Source organism: Thunnus albacares, chromosome 5 (assembly GCF_914725855.1).
Source record: "Thunnus albacares chromosome 5, fThuAlb1.1, whole genome shotgun sequence".
Classification (NCBI taxonomy): Eukaryota; Metazoa; Chordata; class Actinopteri; order Scombriformes; family Scombridae; genus Thunnus; species Thunnus albacares.
Genome location: NC_058110.1, coordinates 11,568,419 through 11,596,330, shown reverse-complemented (window position 1 = coordinate 11,596,330; position 27,912 = coordinate 11,568,419). Strand labels below are relative to the sequence as shown.

The window sequence follows — 27,912 nt, the reverse complement described above, 5'->3', positions numbered from 1 at the left end:
TGCCACATACCGTTCAACAGAACCCATGTATCCTAAATATGTTGATGTTTTTGAATACTTGACAGTGAAATGGGTTGTACATTTGGGATTTAGGGGTGTAGCTTCTTCAAGGACAGGTTCAAGTGTCTTAAAACAAGTCAGGTGATCATATGAACGCTGAAAGAGGTTTTCCTTGTTGTAATCATTCCTCCTGTTCATACTGGCTGTTAAAAGATCCTCTTCAAATGTGCTTTCAATGTCCACACAGTCATTTCGTGCAAAAATGGATTTAAGCGTTTATGTGAAGCTTATATGTGGCTCTTGATGTGGTTCTCAGCTCAAGTCACCAACAAGAAATACAATTCTCACAACCAGTGACATCATAGTTTCTCTTCCCCTCAAGTTTTTTTTTTAGATAATTCTTCTCCTTTTCTTTCATTTGTCATGCCATGTGTTATACACTTGTGTCATATCCAGACTGTCTCCAGAGAGGATTATGATCGTGAGACACCACTTCATAAACCCTCTAATGCGTCACTCCATTCATACTTAATGTGTATTGATTGAACTCAAGAGCTCCCTCTCCGTCCCACCTGAGACCACAATGAATAGCAGCTGGTTGTTATAGAAAGTAATTTATTACACAAACCAAAGCTAGTTTACAAATACAATTTCCAGTCCTGTGCGTGTGTATAGTCTAGTATGAACAAACCCACATTTCATATTTACAGACTTTGCATACAGCTTGGTTTTCCTGTTCCTTTGTTAACATGACTGCTTCAGCATCCAAATTATGATTTAAAAATACAATAAAAACAAGAAATAAAAATGATTTTGTACATAATAAGGAGACTAAGTTTTTTTTTTTTCCTTTAGTCATTTCAGCCAAGTTTGTGTTCAAAACAAACAAACAGAAAAAGAGCCAGCGCATGTGGTCCTAGCGACGCTCTAGACAGGCAGCCGAGAGGCCAGCCTTTCTCCTGACTGCCTAACAACAGCATTTGGCAGGGATGATTGATGGGTCGAAACCACAACAGTAAATCATCAGAAAAAAGCACAAAAGAAGAATAAACTAAAGCAACGACACATTAGCAGTCCCCTAGTCTTCCACCTCCTATTTTTAAATACTGATAGACAACATATTTATGACATTTTTCTTTTAAAAAGCAAGGAAATAAAGTGTAAAAACAACAACACAAGACTAGGTTTCTGGAACAGGGTCCTCCCTGTTGGCCAGGAAGAAGAACAGGAGGGTCAAACACTGTCAAGAGAGCCTGAATCTGGCAGTAAAACACAGAAGAGTCAGGAAAGGCTGGTGGCTGATAAATGACTGGCCACTCTTACCGTTTTTAGAATCAAAAACCCTGATAGAGCAGACAAAAATACCCCAGATGAAAACATTTCCACCATAATGCAGGTTCTCACTCTGCTAGTTAGTGATGCAGATGACCTGCATGTAGTACTCCAAAATCTATCAGGCTGCCCAACCTGACAATTCTGGTATTTACGTGCACAGTATTCTGGATAAAAAGGTCATGTCACACGTGTCATGTTTGTCTTTCTAAATTTAACTGTTTATGCAGATGGCAGGTACCAACAGTTAACCAGTTAAAGGCAGACATGTCTAAATATGGTGGATAACATCCCAGGCACCTTTATTTTCCTCAAACATGAACTAGTTCTGGTTATTGTACATTTGACCTTTACACATGCCTACACACACACACAAAATAAGGAGATCAGTGGTGTGCATGTAAACACAATACTCTCCTCTCCTTTATCTTTGTCCTGGTCTCAAACCAGGGGAAGATGAGCACCAGCAGTCAGTGATGTGGAACAGGAAGGGATGGGAGCTGAGCCGTAGGAAGAGTTTGGTCAGGTTGTACTGTGCAGGGCAGGAAGCTGCTGTGATCACAGTTCACCTGCTGCTTCCACTGATTCTTTGATGAATGAACTTTTAAAAGAACCTTCAGGTGATAACTGATCACCTCCTAAAGTAGACAAACCAACCACAGTAAAGATTCACCAGCAGGTGGATCATTTGAATGTCTTGCGCGGCCATTGAGGATGTCACAATGCTGCTCCTTCCTATGGAAGTAAGTTTACGCTGCCCCCTGCAACACTGCTGTGGTAAGATAACTAATATTGGAAGCAGCTGCTGGAATACAGGTGGTGACTGGAGCCGCTTTGTATAACAGATCAGATGATTATGCACAGTAAGTGGTTTTACTTTAAAACATCACTGAGGGCAATTGTCTTTCGATTCAAACTGTACACTAGTAGCTGTAGTTTTTATAATAATATAGAGCATTCAGTATTAGGTGATTGGAACAGATCATCTCTGTAAGAGCAGGGCTCAATGTGTTTGTCACTGTGAGTCTGTAAGCACAGGATTAGCCACAGTGAGAGACTAAATGGCACTGAGCAGGACATGTGAGCACGCAGCTCTCTGATAATACACCACATAAGACCTGAGCACCTGACAGCACCTGACCACTTCTTTAACACTGGATTCAACTTTTCTAAATGCCTTATTTTAAAACACAAATACACATTTTTTTTTTTAAATGCTCTTAATTTGAACTGCAAGCTGATCGACCTCAAACCTGTCTAAAGCACCATTTTAAGGAGCACTTGATTAACACAATTTACTGGTGATTTGTCTACTTTTGGAGCTGTTCAGATAACCTGCCGACGTAACTACAGCTTACAACAAATAAGCTGTAGAACCATGAAAACTGAAAGCTTTGCCCTGGTTTGGTGTATACAGTACTATACAGTACAGAACCCAAGTACTGCACTTCACTCTTCCCATCCCTTCACCTGTCCCACTACACACCGCACGAGCCATAATACCAGGGACAAGCCATTAATAGTGGTACTTATTTACTGTTTGCCCCTGTCCTTCTGTCAAGTCATCCAGGCAGGACACTAAACCTTTGTTTTCCAAACTGAACAGTCACCCAAAACATCCCATAATTTACCAGCAACTTTATCGGTTTTACCAGTCAGATAGATATTTAGAAAGGTCCAGGATCCCTAATGATCTGTATCAGTGTTAAGTGGCTTGCTTTAGCCCACAGCTAAAGAGCCCGATGTTTTACAGCGGTAGTCATTTACTGTGCTCCCTCCTCCCCCATCCATCCTTCCACCCACCCGTCCCTCTCCATCAAAGCTTCCCAAACCCAAGTCCCAGGGTAAATTCAGTCCAACAAACAGCCATTTTACAGCGGTAGTCGTTTACTGCACTCTTTGCTTCCCCTCCCTCCCTCTCCCATCTAGTAATCCCTCTGTCCCTCCCGAGCCCTAGCCCCGGATACAGTAGCCCAGGGTAAAAACAGTCCAAATATGTCTGCCATATTACAGCAGTACACATTTATTGCTCTTCTTTCCACGGCGGGCCTGGAGCGCTGCCCTGGTGGCCATCTCGAACACCTCTCGCACGCCGTCCTTGGTCTTAGCAGAGCACTCCATGTAGCCGAATGCTGCAATCCGGCCTGCCATGTCCCTGCCCTCCTCCGACTTCACTGGCTCCTATTGGATGGAGAGAAGACTTTGGTTTAGGAACGTACTCGCTGTACTCTTGAACATTTGTGTATGATGCAAGATAACTACTAGTATAAATACAAATGAAAGCTGCTTTGTTCCGAGTCATTAATGGTAGATACGGCTGAACGAGGGGAAAGCTATTTTAAAGTCGAGATGCATCGATGAAATGCTGGAGGGTTGAACTACAAGCTGGAATTTTATGCCCATCTGTGTGCATAAGAAACAGAGTCGTGCATTTGCCTGTTTTGTCTTGGTAAACATGGAAATTGTCAAAGTATTGAAATTGTGTAATATACACAAAATACACCTTGTACCCACTTTATTTTTTCTGTTGTAGTTGTTTGACAGTTTTAATGCCTCATGAATGGTTTTAACAAAACATACATCTAAAATGGTATTTAGTCACAAATGGCCCTTGTCAGCAGAACACCCAAAATACTGATAAATCTCTATTAAATGAACATGTCTAAACACAAGCAAAAGGGAGTAATTCAGGTACCTGCTTCATCTTGGCCAGCTCTCGGCGTGTGTGCTCGTCGTTGCGCAGGTCTTTCTTGTTTCCTACCAGGATGATGGGAACGTTGGGACAGAAGTGTTTGACCTCTGGGGTCCACTTCTCTGGAATGTTTTCTGTGAAAGAAAGAAGGACCAGAGAGGGAGAGAATAGATCAATAATCACTGGACAAACACCTACATATCATTTTGTGTGTGTATCTCTTAACTAATGTTGATTGTCAGACTATGATTCACTGCAGGGCCCATTACAGTAAGTGATGACTCTTAACTATATTTCCATTTTTCAAGCAACGGGATAAACATTGTAGCAACAGGAGACCAGTTAACAGAGTTAAATCGGAGGAAGCGAGGAAGACCGACATGTGAGTCACTGCAAAGATAATCTTGCTTCTGAACACAGACAGAAAAAACACAAAGAATAGCTTCCATATCTCCACTGAGCATCAAGGTTTAAAAAAAAAGAAAAACCTGTCTTACTTGGTCAGCAAAAATGCTGTTTAAAACAGGAATGTAGTTTCTGAAGAATGGCCGTGTAGTTATAAATGAGAGCTTTAGTACAATAAGCCTTTGTTTTATGACAATAGTAGCTGACATTTTCCTCTCATTTAATCTTGTTTCATTAATGTCTGGCACTTTAATTATCTGCAGCTTTTATCACCGTATTTTATGGAAAGCCATTTCCATATGACCAGGAAAGTGCTGTTCATAATCATAATGAGAGGAAACGCGTGACTTGTAGTTTCACTGCATGCCATATGATTTATCTCAGAGTGTGCTGGTGTATACGTGAGTGTGCAAATGTAAGCAGTTCCTCTACAAATGGTAATAAGAGTCACCACAGGACGAACACAGAACCTGCAGACCTCGAAGAAAACTTCTAATGAGAACGGAAAGGTGGGGGAGTGACATGGGAGAGGCCGAGCTGTGGCGGTTTACGTCATGCATGAATGTGTAGGTGTGTGTTTGTGGTGTGTACTCACCCAAGCTGTCAGGGCTGTCTATGGAGAAGCACATGAGAATGACGTCAGTGTCTGGATAGGAGAGAGGTCTCAGCCTGTCGTAGTCCTCCTGACCTGCTGTGTCCCAGAGAGCCAGCTCCACCTGACACACACACACACACACACACACACACACACACACACACACACACACACAGACACAGACACAGACACAGACACAGACACAGACACAGAGACAAAGGGAGTACGGAGAAAAGAGGAAGAAAAAAGAAAAAGAGAAGGACAGAAGTTAATATTAATCAACAGAACTTTCATGTTGAAGGCAGCTCACTCAACAAATAAAGGAGATAATAAACGAGGACCTGAACAGACTCCGATCTGAATTTAATGCATCATAATAAAGAATTTAAGGAGTATGAGGTGAAAAGCAAAGAATGAACCATTATGAATTGTAGGTGGTGTGTCTCTGTGATGGTGGTAAAATGTTTGGCTACCTTGAAGTGGTCTTATATTATGATCAAAATACAAGTATAGAATTTCCTTTTATTTATTCACTTTTAAATAGAATTTGAATGAAGACAGATTTTGCACACTGAGCCGAATAAAACATCTAAATGGATTTGAGTGTGCAAACTACTTTTTAGTGAATGAATATGGGGTTAAAATCTTACTTTTATGCTTAGTTGAATCCCTACATTTTGGCAGTTTTTGACCTGGTAAATCTAAACTTATCAGGTATCACTTCATTCACAAACTGAACTACTCTGTTTAGGTTTTGAAGAGCTCATTTTAAAATTCATATAAATACAGACACACACACACAAACACACAATTATATTATCAGCAGACAATTAACCGCAAAAAGCAATTTATGTGTCAATTACTCGTTTATTGGCAAGATTTGGCCAATGGTGGTCGACTCCTCCGCAGCAGCACAGCGGATCACAAAATCAACAAGCTAATAAAGACTCAATGAGCCAGAATCCTATTAACCCAGAATGAGGTCAGGACATGTGGGTTTGTGAAAGATGAGTTGGGCAGAGAGCAGCACACATACAGTACATCGTGAACCTAAAAGTCACAAGGAGTTTGATATACGACTCTAATTTGTGAATTACACTGGATTCAATCCTAAACCTTTAATGACACTACGATCAATGTGTTTACCTAAACCATATATGGATGGATGTGCACACACAGCTACCAAACAAAATCAATAACTGGAGCCTTGCTTAGTGTGACTTAGCATAACAATTGATTGCATTTAGAGTAAAATACAGACTTAACACCCAGGAGTTATCAGAATAATGGAAAATATTTTGACATTTCATTTAACAGCTTTTGACTGGGCTCAACCGAAACTATCTGTAGAATAAGACTTAGCAGATGAGTACTGCAATGTGAAGGAAGATGTGAACTAGTCTTATCAACACTTCCTCAGGAACACTAGTCCCTTAAAGAAGAATTTAAGCCTTGAGCATGACTACGCGCCCACGAAACAAAACCGCCCTGATAACACAAACGCGACAGTAAGTAGACCCACGCAGACTCTGCAATAATCTCAAGAAAAAGTGCAAATTCTCTGGACTTCTCATTACTTATTTGATCCTTTGTGCGTTATTTGTTTTAGCTAAGTAGCAGTCACTAAATGACATTTCCTTACCAAGAACAATAGTCGCTCAGCTAGTTGGTACAACAGCTTGGAATGTGATTGAACGTCTACTCTGACGTGACATTAAAGGGGAAAGACAAATAGTGACACAGAATCACTGCAAATCTCTTACCTGTTTGCCGTCCACTTCTATGTCAGCCACGTAGTTCTCAAACACAGTGGGGACGTAGACCTCAGGGAACTGGTCCTTGCTGAAGACAATCAGAAGGCAGGTCTTTCCACAAGCTCCATCCCCCACTATCACCAGTTTCTTACGGATGGCTGCCATCCCTGAGGGAGGAGGTAAAGGTTATGATCAAAGAATCAGAGGAAAGGCATGGCATTGAGGAGAATCGCCTATTTGACAATCCAAAGCCACATCTGTGAAGAACACAACAAACTCTCTCTTGTGGTGAATTAACTCACTAGTCAATTTTAAGCCAACGGCAAAAGGAAATATGAAAGTAATGTGTGACATTTGAGGCATGAAGGGAAGAGTATATGTTGAGCGGTGTTGCATAGTGCAGGCGTGCGATGCAACACTGTGCTTGACACTTTTAACCACGTAGGTGGAAAGCAGAGAATCTCCACCTGAGGTTCAGAGTCTCTATGGGTTTTGAGATGATTAATGCAATCTGAAAAAAATCCAAGTCAGAAATATAATGGTCTTCATATATACGAGTAATGCCTTGAAATAAGGAAAGCTCACAAACCATGAGGCTTATTTAATAACTGCACAAGTAACCTGACAAGACGCATCAATCTGTTTTGACTTGGGGGCTTGTGAGCCACAAAGATTGAGGACAATATGTGTAAATGGAAACCTGAAACCACACAAACATCCTAAAGGCGAGCAGCATGTAATGCATTTGTGTCTGTACGTGTGAGCGGTGATCTGTACGTGTGAGCGGTGATCTGTATGTGTGAGCGGTGATCTGTTGGCTCTTGTTGTCCAAACATGAAATTCTATTGTCAACTGTCTGGTTATGATTTATGATGATTTAGCATGCCAACATCAGGATAATAAGTGGGTAGAGGCTGCTGCGTCATGATTACATCAATATCCCCAAAACAGCTGTGCACTGTAGGTTCCCATCCATCCTTGCACAACATAGGGCATTAAAAGGCGTCATTACAGCACAGCACTATAAAATGTGAGCCACCAGGAAGTAAAACTTACCCGAGGTTCCAGTAATACATTTCTGACTGTAAAAGACTCAATAGACGTTTCAGTGTGGGTGTGAGAGCTTGCCTAACTGAGTAAAGGGAAGTTAAGGCAAATTAGTGACATGTAGTCTTGTGTCATTGGCTGCGAGCAGCCTGGATGACTCTGTATTGAGAAATGACATTCGACAGAAAGTGTCAAACAGGAACTAGAGACAAATGTTATGGATTTTCTACTGAATTGGACCCACAAACTTAAAAATGACTAAATTCTCAGTCAAAAAAGCTTATTCACCAGTGCATAAACTATTGAAAATAACCAGAATCACTGTCAAGTTAAACCAACAACACAGTGTGATCAAAACACAGGAAAACAGCGATTTCCCTTCAGACATGAACAGGAACTGTGTCCCAACACAATCACTTTATTCACCCAGTACACATCAAACGCACCTCATTTGTCATGGTGACGCTGCGGCAGAGACACAACTTTGAAAATAACACAGTACATGTACTGTGTACTTCCTAACTACACAAGGACAACAGGACCTCACATAGAGAAGGTAATAAATCGTATCCCTGAGAGGTTATTTTCCCCTTGATCCAGGAAGGCACAGCACCGTCCAGTGTCAATCACATCTCTCTGCCCTGCTATCTCCATCACAGTGAGTCAGCTGGAGGTGTGGTGGAGAGCAAACTCCCCGACACCTCTCAGGTTTGAATCCATCAGCTGAAATGCGGTTTTGATCTGCAGCATTTCTAGAGCTGTAACACGGCACTACGACAGCCAGGATTAGAGGATCAATTCCCTGCGTCACTTTTGCTTGTTGTCCATTTGATCAGTGATCTGGGGTTATTTTGAGGGGCCGTATCATTGAATAAGTCGATTGATGGCACATTGCCAAAAAAATATTCTTGCACTGCTAAAATCTGTTTCAAAACTTTCTATGTCTAGAAACCGGCATGCCTTGCATAAGACGATCGTCTCTGGCCCCAACCAGCCCCTCTTCCTTCCTCTTGAGTTTTTTTGTTTTATTTTTTGTCCATACAGCAGTTTGTATGCGACTGACATATTCAGCTGTTGAAAACTGTCTGCAGCTTCCGGTTGTGTCCTTTGCTAATGAAAATGAGTTGGTTGAAATAAAGACAAAAGTACTCTAATGTTATAGTCATTTATTGCCCCCTGATAAAACTGACTTTCAATTTCAGAGCATTTTTGGTCCGAGTCCCATTAATTTCTGACCCTGAAATGCACCAAAGCAATGTGAGGTGCTACAAGCATCCTATAAATGGTAGACGGACGCTCTAAGTAGGACAGCCGTGTCAAAAAATATTAGACCATTCCCTCTATGACTTGAGGAGAAAGGAAAAGACAGAAATGGGGGCAGCTGTAGCCTAGAGGCAGATGTATGGTCAATGTTTGAATCATTTGACCAGCGGATAAAATGGGTAAATATCAATGTGTCCTCCTTTCAACAAATGCTGCCTTGGTGCCTTTAAGCAAGTCATTAAAGCCGCTAATTGTTTCTTTAGAGCTGATAACAGCTAACAGGAGTCTGGTAATAATTTAAGGAGGCTTATAGGTATAAATGTCAGTAACAGTTGATACATGTTAGTATGTAAACCTTTTCCTCGCCAAGAACAAGATGCAGGAAAACACTTAACAGGGGAATAATCTAGACAAAACACATCAACAGGGACACAATGACAATTAAAAAATGCAACACAACAGGAAAATCTCCATTAGCGGTGGAGACTGTTGTGTCTGAACTCCTCCTTTCAAAAGAACAGGAGAATAAACAATAGTGGAAACACAGCACATGCTCTGGTGCAAATGTAATGGTGGTATGATAATAATGAGGTGGTTAACAGGCAGTGGTCCATAATTTTGAACTAATCAAACGGAGTCATGAACAACTTGTGATGATTCATTATTCCTGCATAGTCGGAAAACACAATGAAACCATTCCACAGAAAAGGGATATTACAACAAAACCGCATAAGAGTTACATCAATAACGGTGAAGTAGTGTCCATAAGTATCTTTTTGTTCTCATAATTTGATCTTATACATGCTTTTTAATTTTTTAATGCTTGGTTGTGGTGTAAGCCACCTGGTGAGACACTCAAGGATGAATGAACAGGTTTAATATCTCACCCAAAGGATATTTCAGCAGGTGTAGCCACAAAATAAAACCAGTTCTGACAGTATTTTGTTAGTATTCATTATTGATCTAACTATTAATTGACACTTGCATCTTACAATTAATTAAAATCATAATGAAACTAAGAATTTGTCTTACAGGTTTTAAGTATATAAAAGGCGAACCTTGGAAGAAAAAAATTCAACATTCTGGGAGAAACTGGATTGGGATCCATCAACGTTTTGATGCATAGGAAGCCGATCTAAAACCTACGTAGTAAAATAATTCCTCAAAAGTAAAACCATGAGCTGCACCTAATCAGCACACGCACACACACATTAACAATTACCCACACAGCATTATGCGGCTGTTGCTAACATGTTAGTCATACTGAATCTGCCAGACAGCCCAGATGGTTTGACTAACACTGGAAGTGGTTCACATAGAGATGAACCACCAACTCCAGCCTGTGGACAACCATGTCCATGGATTATAATCTTGGTAGATAACGACGGGGCCGAACGTACACATCTCTACCCCATAATGCATATTAGCCAACAAGAGACCATGAGATAAAATTAAAAGAGACAGACAAACAGCAGATAAGGAGAGAGACAGCGGATAACCCCGACAGGATCAAATTAACAGAGAGGGATAGATAGAGTGAAAGGGAACACTCCTGTGATAAACACTGTCGGAGGAGGACGACTGGAAAGGCTTCTTGACAATTTTGTGATTCGCTTTCTGGGTCCAGAGTCATGAACCAGCACTGATTGTGCTCCTTTATGAAAAAAGAACAAAAAAAACTGATGTTCTTATTTTGACAAAGCAGCTCTTCCAATCCGCTTTAGCTAGTTATCTGAATAACCCACACAACCTACACAATTTTTAAACAAAGACAATGCACGATAGGCCTCGTCTTTCAATCGAGTCTCTACCTTGGGGATGGTCCAATATCCAACATGATAAATCATGTCAACTGTCACCCTATCAAACTCAACAGACAATCAGTCAAACCCACTCATGTGTCCACGCAAACCAGTCTCCATCCAACACAAAACCATTCTGTGGTGTTTTTGCTGATCAAATCATGAGTTAAGTGAAACACCATTCATTCTGCATCGTTTCCTTATATGACACAGCTTTAGATGTATTATTAAAACGGATACTGTGTGCTCGATGATTCATCCGCCTGTCCTTTAGAAAACCACACAGAGGCAACAGTTGCATCTAAACACATGTGTGTGTTTATACCAGGAAATACCCCGAGAGGTCTTAAGGTGGAGATTAGCTCCTGCTTAATGATGGGTAACGACTGCCGGCTGATGAATATTTCAGCGCCTGACATAAACCTGGCAGGTGTTTTTCTTCTGCCACCTGACATGCGTTTGTGTGGGCGGTGAAATTCTGAATTAATCCATTACTGTGTCAGGAACAGCATATTATTATTGTTTTTTATTATTATTTTAACCACTGTGTGAGGCACACGCATTCATGAAAAATACAATATGCAAAATATCTCCATTGTGGAGACTGATGATCTGTGCTCTCTATTAGGGTTGTTGGAGAAATGCGACAATCTGTTCAACCTACGTGTTGTAGACGGCAGCAACAACATGCCTGTGGTCAAGAACATGTCAAAGATCTTAACCAGACTGACCATATTCCTAATTGAATCACTGAATCTGCTGCCAAGATCCATTCAAACCACCTCTACAATCATTAATGTCAACTTTGAAGCTCAATAAACAGATCCTTGTTAATAAATATGCTTCTGTATTGAGACCTAGTCAAAACAAAAAAGATTTAAATAGCTCAAATAAATGGACCATTAGGACTATGACGAGTAGCTGCTGCACCGGAAAACACTGCTGATACATACCGCTGATAACGTTTTAAATATAATCCTTTTGGAAGAGAGAGACAAAATTCAGCTGTGACACAATTAAATTGTAGTGGATTCGAAGCTCTGACAATTAACAAAATGTAACTATCTTTTTTAGTACAAACCTCTAGATAACAAAAACAGCATGATATGGATAATCCATGTACTTTAGTAAATCTTGAGCTTTTATTTGTTATCATACAAATACTGACGCATGTATTGCAAAGGAATCCATGACCGTTTTTTTCAAATTTATTAACCAGCCCTTTGATGAAATTAGATATTGATCAGTCACTGTCATCTGCCTCCGTTATGATGGAGGAAAGGATGTGATTTTAGTTAACAGCTCCAAGGGTGACAGTGTGTGAAACCTGCCTCGCCCCCTCACCCCCTCCCCTCCCCTCTCCGGATGCTGCAAAAGGAGCTACAATGTCTTATAAACGCTTCTCTACATGAGACAAGAAAATACAATAGGAAAATATTACAATTACAACAAGATTTGACTGAGCACCTGTCTAAATATGGTCCATTTGCAATAATATGTTTATGTTTGCATGAGTCAGCTTGCAAAAGGTCCTTGTGTAGAACCAGGCATGGATGTCAAACAGATTAATGCTGTGCTTCTAGATTTCAATATTGTCTAATGCTTTAGTTATTAGTGATGAGATTTTGGTCTGGGTGAAATGAACAAGAAATGCTTCTGCCAACTTGACATATACGTTATTCTTTTTTCTCCAAGACCATATTAAGCTCCTAGCTTAGATTAACCACTGTATGAAAGCAACACCTCACACCCAGAATACTGACACATCATCAATAACCAAACACCCTGATGATTTCGTCAGGATCACCCAGCCGCAGGACGTCAACTATTTTACAACTATTAGCCACCATTGACAACGTTGAGGAAAAGTTGTGTGTCTTGCCTGTGAGAGCTCCAGTGTCTAGCCCAACACTGTTTTTAAACCAGCTAGCCACTGGGTGGGTCACCAGAAAGATGGCGTCATCACAGAGGCAACAGATGGCTAGTGTGTCCGCAGTGGAAGAATGGGAGGGTGGCCCCAGTCCAAACTAAACACCAGGCGACACCCACATACAATACACCTATGACTTCTCGGGGGAGAAGATTGGCTATAACAAAAACTATTATTAGAAATGCATAAAACTTATAATCCCCCACCAAGTAGAGGCTGTGTGCTGAATGATTATCTATTGTCACTGACATGTTCTAAATCATACAGTGCGAAATGACATGCATTTTTAGTGTTTAAATAAAGTACACCGGCGGTTCACTTCACCCTTAAAGTGTTTAACATGCTACCAGTAAATTAACATCCACCTCTCGTAGCCTTTCGTGAAGTGACGGTGAAACGTCGATGAGCCGCCTGGTCAGCCGAGGCAAGTCAGGAAAACAGCCTCATTGTTTGGCTACGGCTTTTTCGCCAATCCAGGCCAGTCTTCACGGTTTAGTTTACAATCACTACTTTAGTTTCCACAGTTGAGTAACAGCTCTGGGTACAGTCTAGCTATGGCGTTTCGGTCACAGGACTTCAAATATTCAGAATAAAGCAGCTTTGTCCGCCGCACAACTGTGTGGCAAGTGCGGAAGCGGCGTCGATATTGAGGTCGGTTAGGGGAAAAGCTAACTTAGCTACCGTTAGCTAGCCTCGCTAGCTTTGTTAGCACGGCCTCTCACAGCTCCGGACAACTTTAAAAAACAATCCTGTCCGCTTTAAAATTGAACAATATAAAGCTAAGTAGCATTTTATAATCGTGTGGTATTCCAGAAAGTAGTTTACCTGCAGTTTATGTGGCTAGCAGTCGGAGTTTTCTGTGTTTCACGGGCAGAGTCGCTTCGCCGACCAGTCGAGTCTCTCGCTGCTTCCTCCCGTCTCAATCTGATACAATGAATTACTTCACGGGAGCGCGCAGCCGGGGTTTGTAGTATGTAGCTGGGTGGGCGGGCACGAGCGTGAGAGCCACACCTGCGCGGGCACGAGGTGCCATGGTGTGTCTACTGCAGGCTGCAAAGTCAGTTACACATCGCAGCAAAGTGAAACCTCTGTTTTGCTCATGGAAACAGACACACAGAAAAAGGCAATTTCACTGCTTTTTCCCCACCCAAACCACATTAGACCAGGTCTAGATCAAAAACCACTATACTTCAACCTGTCAAATCTGGACTAGACTACCAAGGAGACTCCAGTCATTAAAACACAGTTTCAGATTTGTGAAACCTTTATTTTATTTGTGAAAACTGAGAGTATTTCCCCTAATTCCCCCCTTAGCTCCGTACTTTCAGGGGATTAACATGTTTTAAATTTAACGCTAAAGGATTAGGATTATGTTTTTAAAATATCAAAACAGATATGCAATAATTTGGGTTTATAATTCTACCTGTAATCTAAATCAGTGTTTCTAAAACCACTAACTGGGACCCAAAATGAGTCACTGGTCTATTTGTGTCGCCTTGTATCTCAGCTACCACTACTGGTTCCCAGTATATAAACAACTAATGCACTAATTTTAGCTTCTGGCTGAAAAGAAGGGATGGTAACGAGTATTCACAGTAATGGACACAACATAAATTAAATGCAGAGGGATTATGCCCCTATGGAGAATGTAAATAACTTTGAACCTTTTGTATTACACCCTTAATCTGAGTTAACTGAGCCCATTACTGAGCTTTACCACCACTGATGACTGTAACTTTCTCTCACTGAGTCAGTGGAGGAAACTATCACAGCAGTAGTTTGTACTCACTGCCCCACCTGGCGGTCAGTTTGGGTAACTAACCAAATTCAGAGAATTAGAGGAGTCTTTAATATAAATGTAATGTAATCTTAATCTTAAATGTCATGCAATCAAATGTAATAATGTAATAAATAATAAAAACAATGTAATACATGTTTAAAAGACAGAGAGTTTGAGAATAAAGAGAATAGAAGCAAATCACCCGGCTGTAATTGGACCATTTGTGAGGGTGGACAGACACTCTGAGCACTGCTGATGCTGTAACTGAGTAGATGAGATTAAAAGTGTCTTCTTGATTCTTTCTGGAGCTTTCAATCATATCACATTATATTCCTCAGCAGATGGGCTTTGCCCAGTTGTCATGGTGCTGTCAAATTTCTGTTTCTATGAGCACTTTAAGGACTTGTCGTCCATGTTGGCTTAAAAATTGAGACTGAAATTTCATTCTTGACCTTGGAAACAGCAATTAACAAAACAATCTCACTAAAAGGTATTAAGGTATGTAATTTGGTCGTTTTTATAGTATAATCAGTAATGTCACCTTCACTTTTTGATATAGTATCGCACTGCATTACCTTTGGAAATGCAAAAATAGAGTGAAAATAGAGAATTAATTAGAGTAACCTACTGTTTATTTTGTTACAGCACAATCAGGATGACATTTCATTTAGTTAAGGTTTAATATGAGTCTATTTTATTATGGTCACCACTTTTGCACCAGTGTATTGCAGCAGGGTGGTAGTAATTTATATATTTTTATTGTAACCATAGTCAGAATAGTCCTCAAAATAGCTACCTTTGTAGTTTTTATTAGCATTAAGGTCAACTTTGACTTTAGAAGGATATTCCGGTACTCTTTCCAACCTCTTAATTTTGAGTTATTTTGTGTCGTGGCATAATATTGTGGCACTTCCTGGTGCAACATGCTGTATATCATTAGGTTTGAGAGTACAGGTTAAAAGGTTATTGAATCTGTGGCTATTATTTTACAGGACTGTCAACTGATCCACTACGTGATAACCCCATCTGTACATAAGGAGAAATGTGTGTAAAATTAATTTACCTGTTAATACAAGGCTTACCAAATTTGTGCACAATACCCAATTGACAAAAAGTGTGTATTTCAAACTAGATTTCAATATGTTAGTTTTTCAAATATACAGGATCTGGTAGAATATTGTGTTTCCTCGGATACATAGTTGTTATGGTGTAACAGGTCAGTCTTTAACCATCTCACCATCTCCTCCTTATAAAATCACACATCCATCCACAGCAGGAAAGTGATCATACAACAATGAACGAAACACTAATTTCATACAATCGTCTTTTATTTCATATAGAGATAAAGAAATATATCTGAAAACTAAAACTGAAAAGTCTGTGCAACAGTCACAGTACAGAGAGAAAGAGACTGTCATTAGTGTGAACAAGATCTGTTGGTGCAAAAATAGGGACAGATGAGGAAAATGAAAGTAGTGAGAACTATTTTTTTTTAAAAAAAAAAAAAAAAAAAAAAGGAAAAACCTAGTTGTGAATGAACACCTTTGCCAACAGAATTAGAAACCATCTGTAATCTGTCGCTCCTCACAGGGCAGGGAAACGGCTTTCATCCGCAAGTCATGGAGGCCAGTGTCGCCCATAGTCTCTTTATTAAACTATTACATTTTGAAGGTAATATGTTGTCTGCCAATGTGGCTGAAAGAACTTTATCCACATCAAAAGCTCCCAAAGCTCCTGAATATATATACCATATCGAGTGATTATTGATTATACGTCATGCTGATGCAGTCATGTAGCTAAATTCTTGACTTGGGCACCAGCATCTGTATAAAATACTCCTGTTTAAAGATAGAAAACGAGGCTTCTCAATGGAGGCACTGGTTCTGAAAACCAGTACAGAGATGTTTCCCGAATAAAAGTCCAGAGGCACTGGACGCCGCCTCAAGGTAGCAAAATATGAAGCACTCCAATAATCATTAGTAAATCAATTTGTACAGCATCTTTTTAGCAATTTTCTCATTTGTCACAAATACAAATGAAAACTGGCAAATGAACGATGTGAACATTTGTATTTTAAATTGTCACAGAGACTTTTTTTCATTGTCTAGTTACATTAAAAGCCTGTTAACTCCAGTTCCAGATAAATTTGGGTATTTTGTCCTCTCTATCTGCCACTTTGGCAAGAAACCAACCAAGGAAAAACAGAGAAAGCGCTTCCTAAAGTTTAAAGAAGAGTCTACCTGTCTGTGGTGTGTCTGTAGTAATGACATGATACTGGTGTGCAGGAGAGAACACTTACAAACTGTGTATGCAGTCAAATTACAGTGATAGCGTTTATGTGCTTGCTCGTTGACTGACAGAGGCCGGCCACTGTAGACTGAAGCCGCGGCAATGTAGTAACAGCACTGACATCATTAATTATCCTTCGCCTGCAGCTTTTATGGTTTGTATACACCAACCGTACATTGCCATTATTCATAAAGACACTATGTAATTGCATTCCTTTCTTCTCTTAGAGGACGTTCAGAGCCAGAAAATAGAGAGATAAATCAGAGGGGAACAGGAGAACAGGGATGGCGAGTGGAAGTCAGACCGACCGAGCACAACCTGAAACCTCAGACCGGTAACGACGATGTTCCCGTGTCTTTTCACTGGTCAAATGACACAATTCCAGTTATATACCAGTGTCCTTGCTAGCTTTTCTTTTGCTGCTTGGCTGATTTTTATCGTGTGATGCAAGCTGAGTTGGGTCAGCAGCTAAAGCTCAACGATGAATATTATTAAACTGGTTAAAAAAAAAAAAATATGAGAATAACACCATACAACTGTAACTGTACTATATGTAGTTATGTACTGGTTTACATCCTTTGCTACTGTGGATACATTTGGTGGTAGAATGCAGATGGAGATTTCAGATGTTCACTTTAAAGCTGGATGTGACTCAGCTTGTGGACAAGGGATAGCGTCAAGCCCTTCCTCTCGTTCCTGCGTCCATTCATTCATGTAAATACTATCATTCATTCATATTTAATTAAATAATGGCCCCACTCATCCGACGTAAACGACTACTAGCTAAATAAAGAGCACAGTGAAAAGAGCAGAATGAACAAGAGGAAACACAGGATAGAACACACAGAATTTCATCACTCCAGTCTAATATGGCTTATCGCTTCCCATCATACACGTTTCCATCAGGTAAAAAAACAAAACATTAAAAAAAAAAAAAAAACTTAAATGTTTGGATTTCAGAGGCCAAACTCGAGCTCTACACACTTCATCTGAATTTGCAGTGCTTGATGATGCTTTAATTTGGAACATGCTCAAAGATTCAAGCATGAAGGAGAACAGTATAGAAATCAGGATCAGATGAGAACCATCATGTTTGAATATCAGACTTTTTTTTTTCCTCTCAACATTTCAGGTACGATCAACGTTCTCTCAGGATCATGTTACTAAACCGGGGACGTTATAGAAGCTTGGACATCATTTCAGGTCCCTGTATATCTTTTGCTTATTCCATATTTGCACATCACATCATGTAGCACGTTTTCTGCTTTTTATTTGTCAGTGAAAAGCAAAAAAGGCCCGATCCTGAAATGTTCTTCCTCAAAACAACACTATAAAATGTATCTGCCAAGTTCAACTCCAGACCCTCAGACTGAGTCTGTGGGCTGATTGTTTACATTATAACCTTTATTCCAACTTTTTTTTTCTCCTATTTGACAAATTCCACAAATTCCCCACACTTATGAATAAAAATGTTTTTACTTGGCATTTCTAGAGATTAAATAAGGACACTAATGAACTTCTTTGGGTGCTCAGATTTGGAATCCCCAAAATTAAATTAAAAGCTCTACTTTCACAGTCTTTTGGATGCAGGATATTTCTGTTGGCTGTCTACTATATGAACTCTGACTTTGTTTTTGCAAATCACACACTGCAGTTGCTAGGAGGAGGAGGAGGAGGAGGTTCGTTGATGAAGTCCTACCGTTTAATTATGGAGGGCGATAAAGGTCATAAATGACTCACTGTGCCTTTAGTTACATGTGATTGGATGATTTTGGTCTCTTTTCAATATGATGTTTGCTTAGTCAGTGGCTAATAAAATGATCATTAAGGCCACTGCAAGATTATTTCTCACAAAACAAACATGAGAATATTAAATAGGAACAAAAAAAGAACTCATATATTTGAATTAAATATGTAACAACATATTTCTATACTGGGATCATTTTGTTTAGTTCCCCAATTTCATTTTCTTCATCTGCAATTCTACTCTAAACTTTTCATATTCAATACCAAACAGCAGAGACCATCCATCACATTTTTTTTTTTTTTTTTTGTCTCCGAGATGTTTTGTGAAATTAAGGCATTGGCTACCATGACGACACGACAGCTGTCAGACCAGGAACAATGTGCAACTAATCTTACTGGGCTGGTGTTCCCGGATGACAGACTGAAGTGACTCCTACAGGGTGAGAGATCATGTGAACTTCACACGCTTCATCCTCCTTGTTAAATATGTGAAAATTCTCATTTTTATTTGGAAACATTTTCTACCTTGTGATCACAAGTTTAAAAATAAATTAGCGGTTTGTCGTCACTGTGATCGCGGCGTCTGAAATAATTTATCAGCCGCGGCGGACTTGAATCATCGAGGACAGGTGGGAAATTGGACATTCAATAATGTGATTGTTATCCTAATAGACTGCGACATCTGCAGTGATGACTGTCTACAAAATGAATGACTCGCTGACCTTTTTGGGCTGCCGTGAATTCATGGAACTTTCTAGATGAAACAATTTATTTGCTAATCAACTTCACTAGCAAATTATTCACCAGCGGCCCTTGCTTGACACTGTGATTTTAGAAATGAGAGATGCTACACGTGCATGTGATGAAACCTCGGCCAGGCTGACTACTGATCAGTGCGTCCTCCGCCTATGTCGTCATTCATGCTCACGGGTCAGTCTCTGAGATACAACTAATCAGAGCAGAGTTTGACACGGCACAGATACAACCTCTGAATCTACAACTCATGACTCATTGTGATTTTAACAAGGCCGTTCTCTACTTTTTATGCATTTGATCACTTCTCCAGATTTGTGATTGTGCCAAATGACGAACATAACCGTGACGGACGCTGACCACTTCTCTCTGTATAAGCACTCAGATGATTAAATAGCTATTGCTGATTCTCATATCGCTGCAGATCCTAGAAGGTGGAAGTGAAAAAGGGTACAAGATGATACTCCAAGAATTAACGCAAAAATATCATCTTAACTCATAGAAGAAGAAGAAAGAATCATCATCATAATCCACAGATCTGTGTACGAGTGCAACACCATTAAAATTTCCTAATGTTAGTTGTTTTTGTTTACTGATGAACAGACCTAGAAGGAAAAAAACATTATCCATTGAACAACAACCCAGGGATTTAAAAAAAAAAGAAGAAAAAAAAAGGGTAGAAAGTCCATTTTTCTGCCTGCTGTTCCAAGAGAGACAACAGGCGGCAAATGAACCTGGTCCAGAATATTCTTTTTACCTGGCACTTCTTCAAATCTTGAAGTTTTATATCATAGTTCATCAGCAGGACTGACCTGCAGCAGCTTCTTTCCTCCGCTCCAGCAGCTGGTGCTGAATGCATGCTTTCACACTTCCTCTGTTACACACCAGTTTACATATGCAGAACACGTGAACCTAAAGCTAATCTCGCTTACAGTCACTTCTCGGAGATTATCGAACCGGTGCGCGTAGAGTCGGCCTTTCATCGGGAAACGAGAATTCGGAGCGAGTCTCTGTCATCTGCTCCGAAAAAAAAAAAAAAAAACATTTACAAAAAAAAAAAAAAAAAAAAAATATTTTACCCCCATTTTTGTTATTTATTCAGAAAGCAAGAGAAAGAGACACATGAAGCAGTGGACAGAGCTCAGCAAGTTGGGATTGAGTCCGGATAAGACAGGATTTCTGGTTGACTTTCGGTCGTATGCAAGAAGGAAGAGAAGAATTAAGTGTCAAGTTTGCCCGACTACACTGAGCATTTACAACCAACATGTCTGAACTGAAAGCACTGTACAGTTACCGCCCGTTTGGGCTTCACAATGACATTGACAGAGTGTTTGTGAGCGCACGGTCGTGTGTATGAACTGGTCAAAGATGTCGTATGTGTTTGTGTGTGCGCGATATCGAGTGTATGCCTAATCGCCCTCACTGAATAAAGTCGTACACTAGTCAGAGACTCTGAATGCGCTAGTATACCTGCCAGTGACGCCGAACAGAGCGTGCGTATCTGTCTATTGGTTACGATCTGGAAGGTGCATCCTCGAAGCTGATAATGCTCGACTCTGGGTGTTGCGTTCCGCCCGTGGGTTGCGCTCCGCCGCTCTGTGACATGGAGGATGAAGAGGTGGAGGAGAGGGAGATGCCGATGGGTGCCCCCGCCGGTCTCGACGTGGAGGAGGAAGGGTCGCGCCCGCTCGGGAGGAGCGGCTGCGTGTCGGTTCTGACCTCGTCCTCGTCCTCGTCCTCCTCGTCGTCCATGCTGGGCCAGGCCGACTGGTCCTCCACACGCTTTAGACGCTCGTTCAGAGCCTTGAGGGCCAGTTGTCTGGGAGGAGGAGGAGGAGGAGGGAAAGAGAGATGTTCTTCATTAATATCAGAGGGAAGTACAGCTGTGCAACAGGACTAGCCTGCTTTTGATTGTTTCAGTGCAATTTGCAAGATTGCAAAACTCGTACTCCTTTAAGTAACTTAGACAAATGTGAAAAAACAGACATGATACACACTTTAAGATTCGGTGTGACTTACACTTCCCAAGGATATGCCTATAGCTCTGAGCATCATCACATTTTGAAGTTTTCTTCAGTATAAAGGTTATCCAGTGATAGTTGTCTGTACATTTATGCCTACACTGCAAACAGGAACTAATAACAGCTAATTCAATATACTTCTGATGGCGCCAATTTGCCAAAATACAAACAAAGCAAAAACAAAACAAGGCTAAAGTTAACTAATTGAATTCATTGAAACATACTTCCTGTTTACATCCCCCACAGCACTATGGGAACTATAATTCCAAAAGTGAGGGGATGATTATCACCCAAATCAAAGCAAGACAAGGAACAAAGATTAATAATAGAACAATTTATTAATATGAACCCTTTTCAACTTGCACTATCAATGTTTTTATTACATTACTAATTCTTAGAATCTTAAATTACTGGAACACTGAGTCTCTTTGCAACACTTTGAAAATCCCGGACATAGATTCATCCTCAAAGAGATAAACAATAGACTTATGTAGGACACTTACTTCTGATTAAGTGTCCTATTTAATTGGAATGGTCTAGTAAATGTATGAATTCACAATGTAGGTATCTATAACTAGTTATGTGATTGTAAAAAAATCCACTTTTATCCAACACTGTGCTTTAATACTAGCAATCACTTTGAATGAACAGATCATTTCTCAAATGGCTGATGTCATTTTTGGAACGAAACTCATCTTTTCTTAATTAAATCTCCCCACTTATCCAGTGGGGAAGTACCAGTGACTTTCAATCACGCTTCAGCAGAGGGCAAACCTCTCAATCACCAGCTCAACAAAATCAAGCATTTAACAGAGGCCTAAACTTCATTCACATGGCAGCTTTAGCTGATGTGTGTCATACTGGAAGAACCGACAAGACGAGTAGTGATGCAGACTGAAACATAAGGAAGCTCAACAAGCTGCTGGTAAAAATACAAGAACAACCAGTTACACTTATAAAAGCATTTTTACAAACTAAACATTTAGATATTAAAAATGGATTTCTATGTGTGTTGTCAAAATATGAAATGATCCTTGATAATTACAGGATACAGTTTGTGTGTATGTGTGTGTGTGTGTGTGTATGTGTGTGTATGTGTGTGTGTGTGTGTGTGTGTGTGTGTGTGCAATGACACCCATCTGTAACAGAAACGGTATGACAGCTTGGAAGTGTGTCTGCAAGACAATGGGACAGGAGGAAAAATAACCGCTGACAGCTTGAAAGCAGGTACTGTTTGTGAGTGTGTGTACGGGTTCGTGTGTTGTAGAGTTCACACGTAGAACACGTGTGAACTGTTTGAAGAGCAGAACTGAAAAAGAGCACAGAGGCTCAGCAAACCTTCCCTGAGTAAATAAAACTAAACAGTTCCTGTGTCTCTTCTCTGACTGGCGTCTTTCATTAACTATGCAGCTGTGTGTGCATATTTTAGTTCTCTCTTCTGATACTTGGATGCGTTCTGGACTAACCAAGACAGGTTTCTGATGATAATGGTTTCATATTATTACATATGAGGCTCACTCTGGCCTGATGGCAACTCTGACTCTTTCAGTTGAATCACAATAATGACAAAATCAAATGTTACCAAATGCTTTTATGCAACAGGTCAGGGAGGAACCTCCATCCAACTAGACACTAATTGCCCAAGATCAGACACTTAACGACAAGGTACACCAATATGAGACTAACTTTAGCATCACATCATAATGCATGTCTGCAGATGTAAATGTATAACTCCTTCTTCTTTGCTCTGACTCACCTCCTCCTCTCTGCATCTTGTGGGTCCGTCCCTGGCAGGCTGATTGTGATGGAGGAGGGCGCCCCCACGTCGTATCTCTTCACCATCTTCCTGCACACCTTCAACTTGACCAGCACTGCGTGGACCAGCCCCGCCAGCAGCCCCACGGCAGGCTGCAGAGCCTCCGGGAAGAAACTTGCAAAAGCAAAGTGGTCCGACATGTCCCCGCGGCCCCGGCTGTGCCTCTGGTAGAAGCGTAGGTAAACCCAGCCAGACAGGGCACCGTAGCTGTATGCAGCCAGGGGGGCAGAGCTCTCAAGCAGCCCAGATAGGCGCAGTAAAGCCAGGAGGAGGAGGACTAAAGCTGGTGCTGCTTTGAGTCTTACCTAAGATGGGAGGGGGAGACAGGTTTTAGCTCTTGTGAACAAAAATGAGCAGGCAAAGGGGCAGCTATCATTTCGTCTACAGACCACCATGGCTTCCAGTTCCCACAATTCACTCAAATCAGCTAGATTCAGAAAATGAAACACATATTCAAGATCCACCAGCGTTTTGATGGGAGTACATAACCGAGTTTTATAATAACTCATAACAAGCAAAAATAATGGCAGCTTAAGTTGAGTGGCTTGGTAGTTTAAGAGACAAATTAGGAATGTGTAGCTAACATGTGCTTCAGAAAAAAAAAAACCAAAATAACAAACTAAACCTTTATCTGGAAACTGGAAATGCTGCTCTGCAAAAGAGCATCAGATTAAATCTGAAAATGTAAATTAACAGATCACACTGTAGACCAAATTTGGAAGAGAATCACATGCCTAAACCAGGCAACGCAGGCCAAGTAGAGCAAACATTCAACAGCTCAAACAAGGCGAGCCTGTAAACCCCTGGCTTATATGGCAGAGTATGATTGCATGATCACAGTAACTGAAAAGGGACTGTACAAACAAAATAACTGACAATCTTCTATACAATAGCCTTGCAGTAGATACCAGTTTGAGGCTAGTATGTTATTGAATTCTGACTGTTAGAGGTGTTGATTAAATTCAGTTGTCTATTTTAAGGCTACATGTTAGGTAGCAGCAATGTCGGTGAGATATGAAACACACAGAACAGGATTTTCCACAGCAACACTATAAATTAGCCTCAAAGGTGACAATCAACTGGAAGAAACACCCTTGTAATCTCAATGTATTTGTTAGAGTGTACTTAATTATGATGTCCCGTTCCTCACTGGTCTGGTATTTTTTACAAGCTCAATAGAGGAGCATACCCCTGCCAATATGCACCAATGCGGATCAGATATGACTTTTGTTGTGTGTTAGCCTCACCTGTGGCACTCTGAGCACTGTAGTATCCCCCATGGTCTGCTTCAGTGCCACCAAGACGCCTCCCAGGAACCCGGCTGCCCCGTGGACTCGCACAGCAAACAGGAAATCCAGGTCAAAGGTGGCCACATAGGTGAGGAGGTAGGAGAGACCTGCCAGGAGGCCTGCAGATACATTAACAACTGCGAAAAAGATCAGGAGCTCCAGAGCGCCCCACAAAGGCTCCAGCAGGCGTCCACAGGCCATAACTGTCCCCACATTGGCCGCCACGCCCCAGACATGCTGCTCCACCACCCCATGGGTCACCAGCGTCCACACCCAGAAGTTCGGAGGAAAGAGGTAGCCTGGGGTCACCCCCAGAGCGTACGGAGTGTCAACAGCCCATGCCAGCAGGTACAGGAGAACCACCACAGCACTTATTGATTTTACTACCACACTGGTGCTGGCTAGGGCAGCCAGGAAGTGCTGTCGTGCCACAGGCAGGTAGCGATTCATGGTGATCTGTTTTGGAGAGGATGCTTTTTGAGCAAATAAGCCCAAAAAACTGCAAACCAGTTGCTTCTGTTGCAGCAGAGATTAAATGTTGGTGTGAGATTAATAATGCCAAGCAGAACAGGCAACACCTGTGAGTCCTGACAGCATCACAATCCACACTTCTCTGTGAGTCTTCATCCGGGATACTGTCAGCTGGTTTAAGACAGCTTTAGTAAATAACTCAGTAAAGGTTTGCAGCCTCTGTTTAAATCAACGAGTGACTTCAACTCTTTACAAGATTTTCACCTTTGTGTAGTATTGAAAGAGTTAAGGACAATGAAAAAACAAACAACTGGGCTGATTCTTACAGTCCAACAAGGTAACAAACTTTGGGCTGCAGTAGATAAGACTGAAGAAGTGATAACCTTAGCTAGGACACCTTTTGATTTAACGTTAGCCTAGCTGGCGACCTTCAGTCGGTGTAGACAGAAGCTGAATAAGTTTACAAGTCACCACTAGCTAGCAGGCAGGTGGTAAAAGCCAAATATGTCAAATCGTAGCTGAAACAAATACACCCAAGTGCCAACTTCTTCAGAGGGTATCGGCTGAGCTTAGCTTGTAAACACAGGAGAGCTAACGTTAGCTAGCTGTCAAGCTGAAAGTGTCTTTGAGTTGACGCTGATTTATGTGCGCCACGGAGGAGCAGGAGAGGTTACGTCCTCGTTTGATTACAAGATAGGTACATTAAAACCAGATCGACCAACCAGCCCACGGAGATCCAGTCCTGGTCCTCTGCGCTCTCTCGGCCCGGTGTCTCCCGGGCTAGCCCGAGGATTTCCCGTAACTAGCAACAGGCCTTCAAAACAGTGTCAGAGACCCTTCTGAACCAGCGTTAATTCGCGTATAGTTCAGAGGTTTGTCGCACTACCTCAGCTTCATTCGTCTATAATATAGTTCTTCCGTCTTTGGACAGCAGGTTGCTGGAGAAAATGATATTATCCTGGCAGGCACTCCTCCTCCCGTGAACACCACTCAGCTACTGACTTGCGCCGTCTGCCACCGTCATCAACAATCGGTGAAAAAACGTCAAGTCACGTAACGTTTTCACACCAGTGCACGCTGGGAAACCGAGTTCTTCTTAACGACTTCTAAAGCACAGGCCTTTGCACAACTCCAGCCATCTCATAATTAGGGGTCGGATTATTATTATTATTATTATTATTATTATTATTATTATTATTATGAAAAGGCTGTTGTACGTCCTAATCCGTAAACGTTGCAATTGTAAAATTTCATGGGTAGGTATTAGACTGTGCGAATCAGGTTCAGAAAAAAATACTTATGGCAACCATAGGGGTGTGCTATAATACAGTCAAACGCGCTTAGTCTCACAATGTGCACATTTTTACAAAGTTAAAGACAAATGAGAGAGCTTTAGATCCATGTCTTCGGTATACTGAGATGCATGATGTGAAATGGGTCATGACTATTATAGCTCGAAATTTTGTGGCATACTTGCGAAAAATTGCGAAATCCACTTTTTCATACTAGCCCTTTTTATATGGTGTCAAAAGATTATCTGGAATGTAAACGTAAATAAGTATCACAAACATTTGTAATTTTGTACTTTGCGAGCCACGTGGCTTTGTTTTTTCTCCATATAGTGTCATTTTAAGGCATACAGATACAATCCTTGTATCTCATGAAAACAAGCTCGAATTTGCACAAAATTTGGTAGGCAAATACAACATGAGTTGTAGTTTGATCATGCAGTATGTTGTGTAAATCCATAGACCATAAAAAAAAAAATCCATAAAAAAAAATTTAAAAAAAAGAACATAGCCACAGTGAAGCCACCCATTGGTTTGTGGATTCCTGTTTTGAACATGGATGTACAAAGAGAACTGGATACAGGAAGAGTGCCAGGCTTTGAAGCCAATTTGACATAGCGGCTAAACCGTGTAATTACAACGTCACGTGACACTATTGGGCCCAAAAAGACTTTTTCCCATAGACTTACATTGTGAAAGAGACCGTCTGTAAATTAGTGGATACATTTGTTTGGGTGTCACAACTCCCATGAAATGACTCGTCTCACTATCAGAATTTGATCCGTTCGGTCCGATCACATTTCGAAAGTCTAGAAGAACTGTACTATTGAATTGTTTTATCTCCATTCAAATTAGCCGGAGGGCTAAAGTAGCCAGCTTGGCTAGCGAAAGTCACTAGTGTGCTTGCTAAATGGGCCCCACAGACACAGAAGCAATGTGGAAGAAGTTGAATTTTTTGGCTTCATGCACCACTGAACAACTTTAATAGGAATAAACGGGGCCCCACGTCCAACGCTGTATCTAGTTCTCTTTATACATCCATGGTTTTGAAGCCTTGAGTTTGTATTTGAGCATTTTGATCGTTGCCATCTTGGATTTTTGGAGCCAGAAGTGACCATATTTGGACAAAAGGTTGGAGCTAATGCTGCAATCCATTGAAAGTCAGAAGTTGATAGTTCCGAGTTGGTATTCCCGACTTCCAATCTAAATGCATCCCAGTGCATCAGCTCAGGAAAACATGGATGCCTGCAGTAAACTGATGTTTGGAGGGCCATGTACATGCAGGGTTTGATTCCAACCTATCACTACAGCAGCTAATTGAACAGATTAGCACACTTTAAAAGAGATGCATGACTTCTATCAACCACAAATCTGAACTGAATGGAGATGGAAATGCAAACCACAAAGTATAGCATGTTTCACAACAAAAACACCACATGAAGTAAAAATTGATGAAAAGGTAATTTTGGGTCAGGGTCGTTTTTTTCCTGAGTTATGATTATGCTGGATTGCAGCAAAACCCCAACGCTAGCTGCTAGCTGCTAGTTGCTAGCTTGGTTAGTACGGTGCATTTACAGTCTATGATTAATTGTGATAATGCTAATGGTACTATTTGTTAGCAAAAAACAGGCTTAAACC

The 27,912-nt window shown here is 40.9% G+C and overlaps 2 protein-coding genes across 2 annotated transcripts; both read right to left on the bottom strand.

Moving 5' to 3' along the window:
• Window positions 1–598: 598 nt before the first annotated feature.
• On the bottom strand, window positions 599–13,777 carry rhoab (ras homolog gene family, member Ab). Its single transcript, XM_044351088.1, has 5 exons — window positions 13,646–13,777; window positions 6,788–6,945; window positions 5,025–5,145; window positions 4,028–4,158; window positions 599–3,513 (listed from the first exon to the last, which is right to left on the bottom strand). Exons 2-5 carry the CDS (start codon window positions 6,941–6,943, stop codon window positions 3,340–3,342), a joined length of 582 nt encoding a protein of 193 aa, XP_044207023.1. The 5' UTR covers window positions 6,944–6,945; window positions 13,646–13,777; the 3' UTR covers window positions 599–3,339.
• A 2,320-nt stretch (window positions 13,778–16,097) lies between these two features.
• On the bottom strand, window positions 16,098–26,036 carry tmem115 (transmembrane protein 115). Its single transcript, XM_044352060.1, has 3 exons — window positions 24,473–26,036; window positions 23,166–23,530; window positions 16,098–21,207 (listed from the first exon to the last, which is right to left on the bottom strand). Exons 1-3 carry the CDS (start codon window positions 24,962–24,964, stop codon window positions 20,901–20,903), a joined length of 1,164 nt encoding a protein of 387 aa, XP_044207995.1. The 5' UTR covers window positions 24,965–26,036; the 3' UTR covers window positions 16,098–20,900.
• Between the last annotated feature and the right edge of the window lie 1,876 nt (window positions 26,037–27,912).

Excerpts from the sequence above, each read along its gene's own strand:
- rhoab (XM_044351088.1), bottom strand. The coding sequence starts at position 6,943 with ATGGCAGCCATCCGTAAGAAACTGGTGATAGTGGGGGATGGAGCTTGT. Across the intron at positions 4,159-5,024 it reads AGACAGCCCTGACAGCTTGG|AAAACATTCCAGAGAAGTGG; the intron begins GTGAGTACACAC and ends TTTCTTTCACAG. Across the intron at positions 3,514-4,027 it reads AGCTGGCCAAGATGAAGCAG|GAGCCAGTGAAGTCGGAGGA; the intron begins GTACCTGAATTA and ends TCCATCCAATAG.
- tmem115 (XM_044352060.1), bottom strand. The coding sequence starts at position 24,964 with ATGAATCGCTACCTGCCTGTGGCACGACAGCACTTCCTGGCTGCCCTA. Across the intron at positions 23,531-24,472 it reads CAGTGCTCAGAGTGCCACAG|GTAAGACTCAAAGCAGCACC; the intron begins GTGAGGCTAACA and ends CTCCCATCTTAG. Across the intron at positions 21,208-23,165 it reads CAAGATGCAGAGAGGAGGAG|ACAACTGGCCCTCAAGGCTC; the intron begins GTGAGTCAGAGC and ends TCCTCCTCCCAG.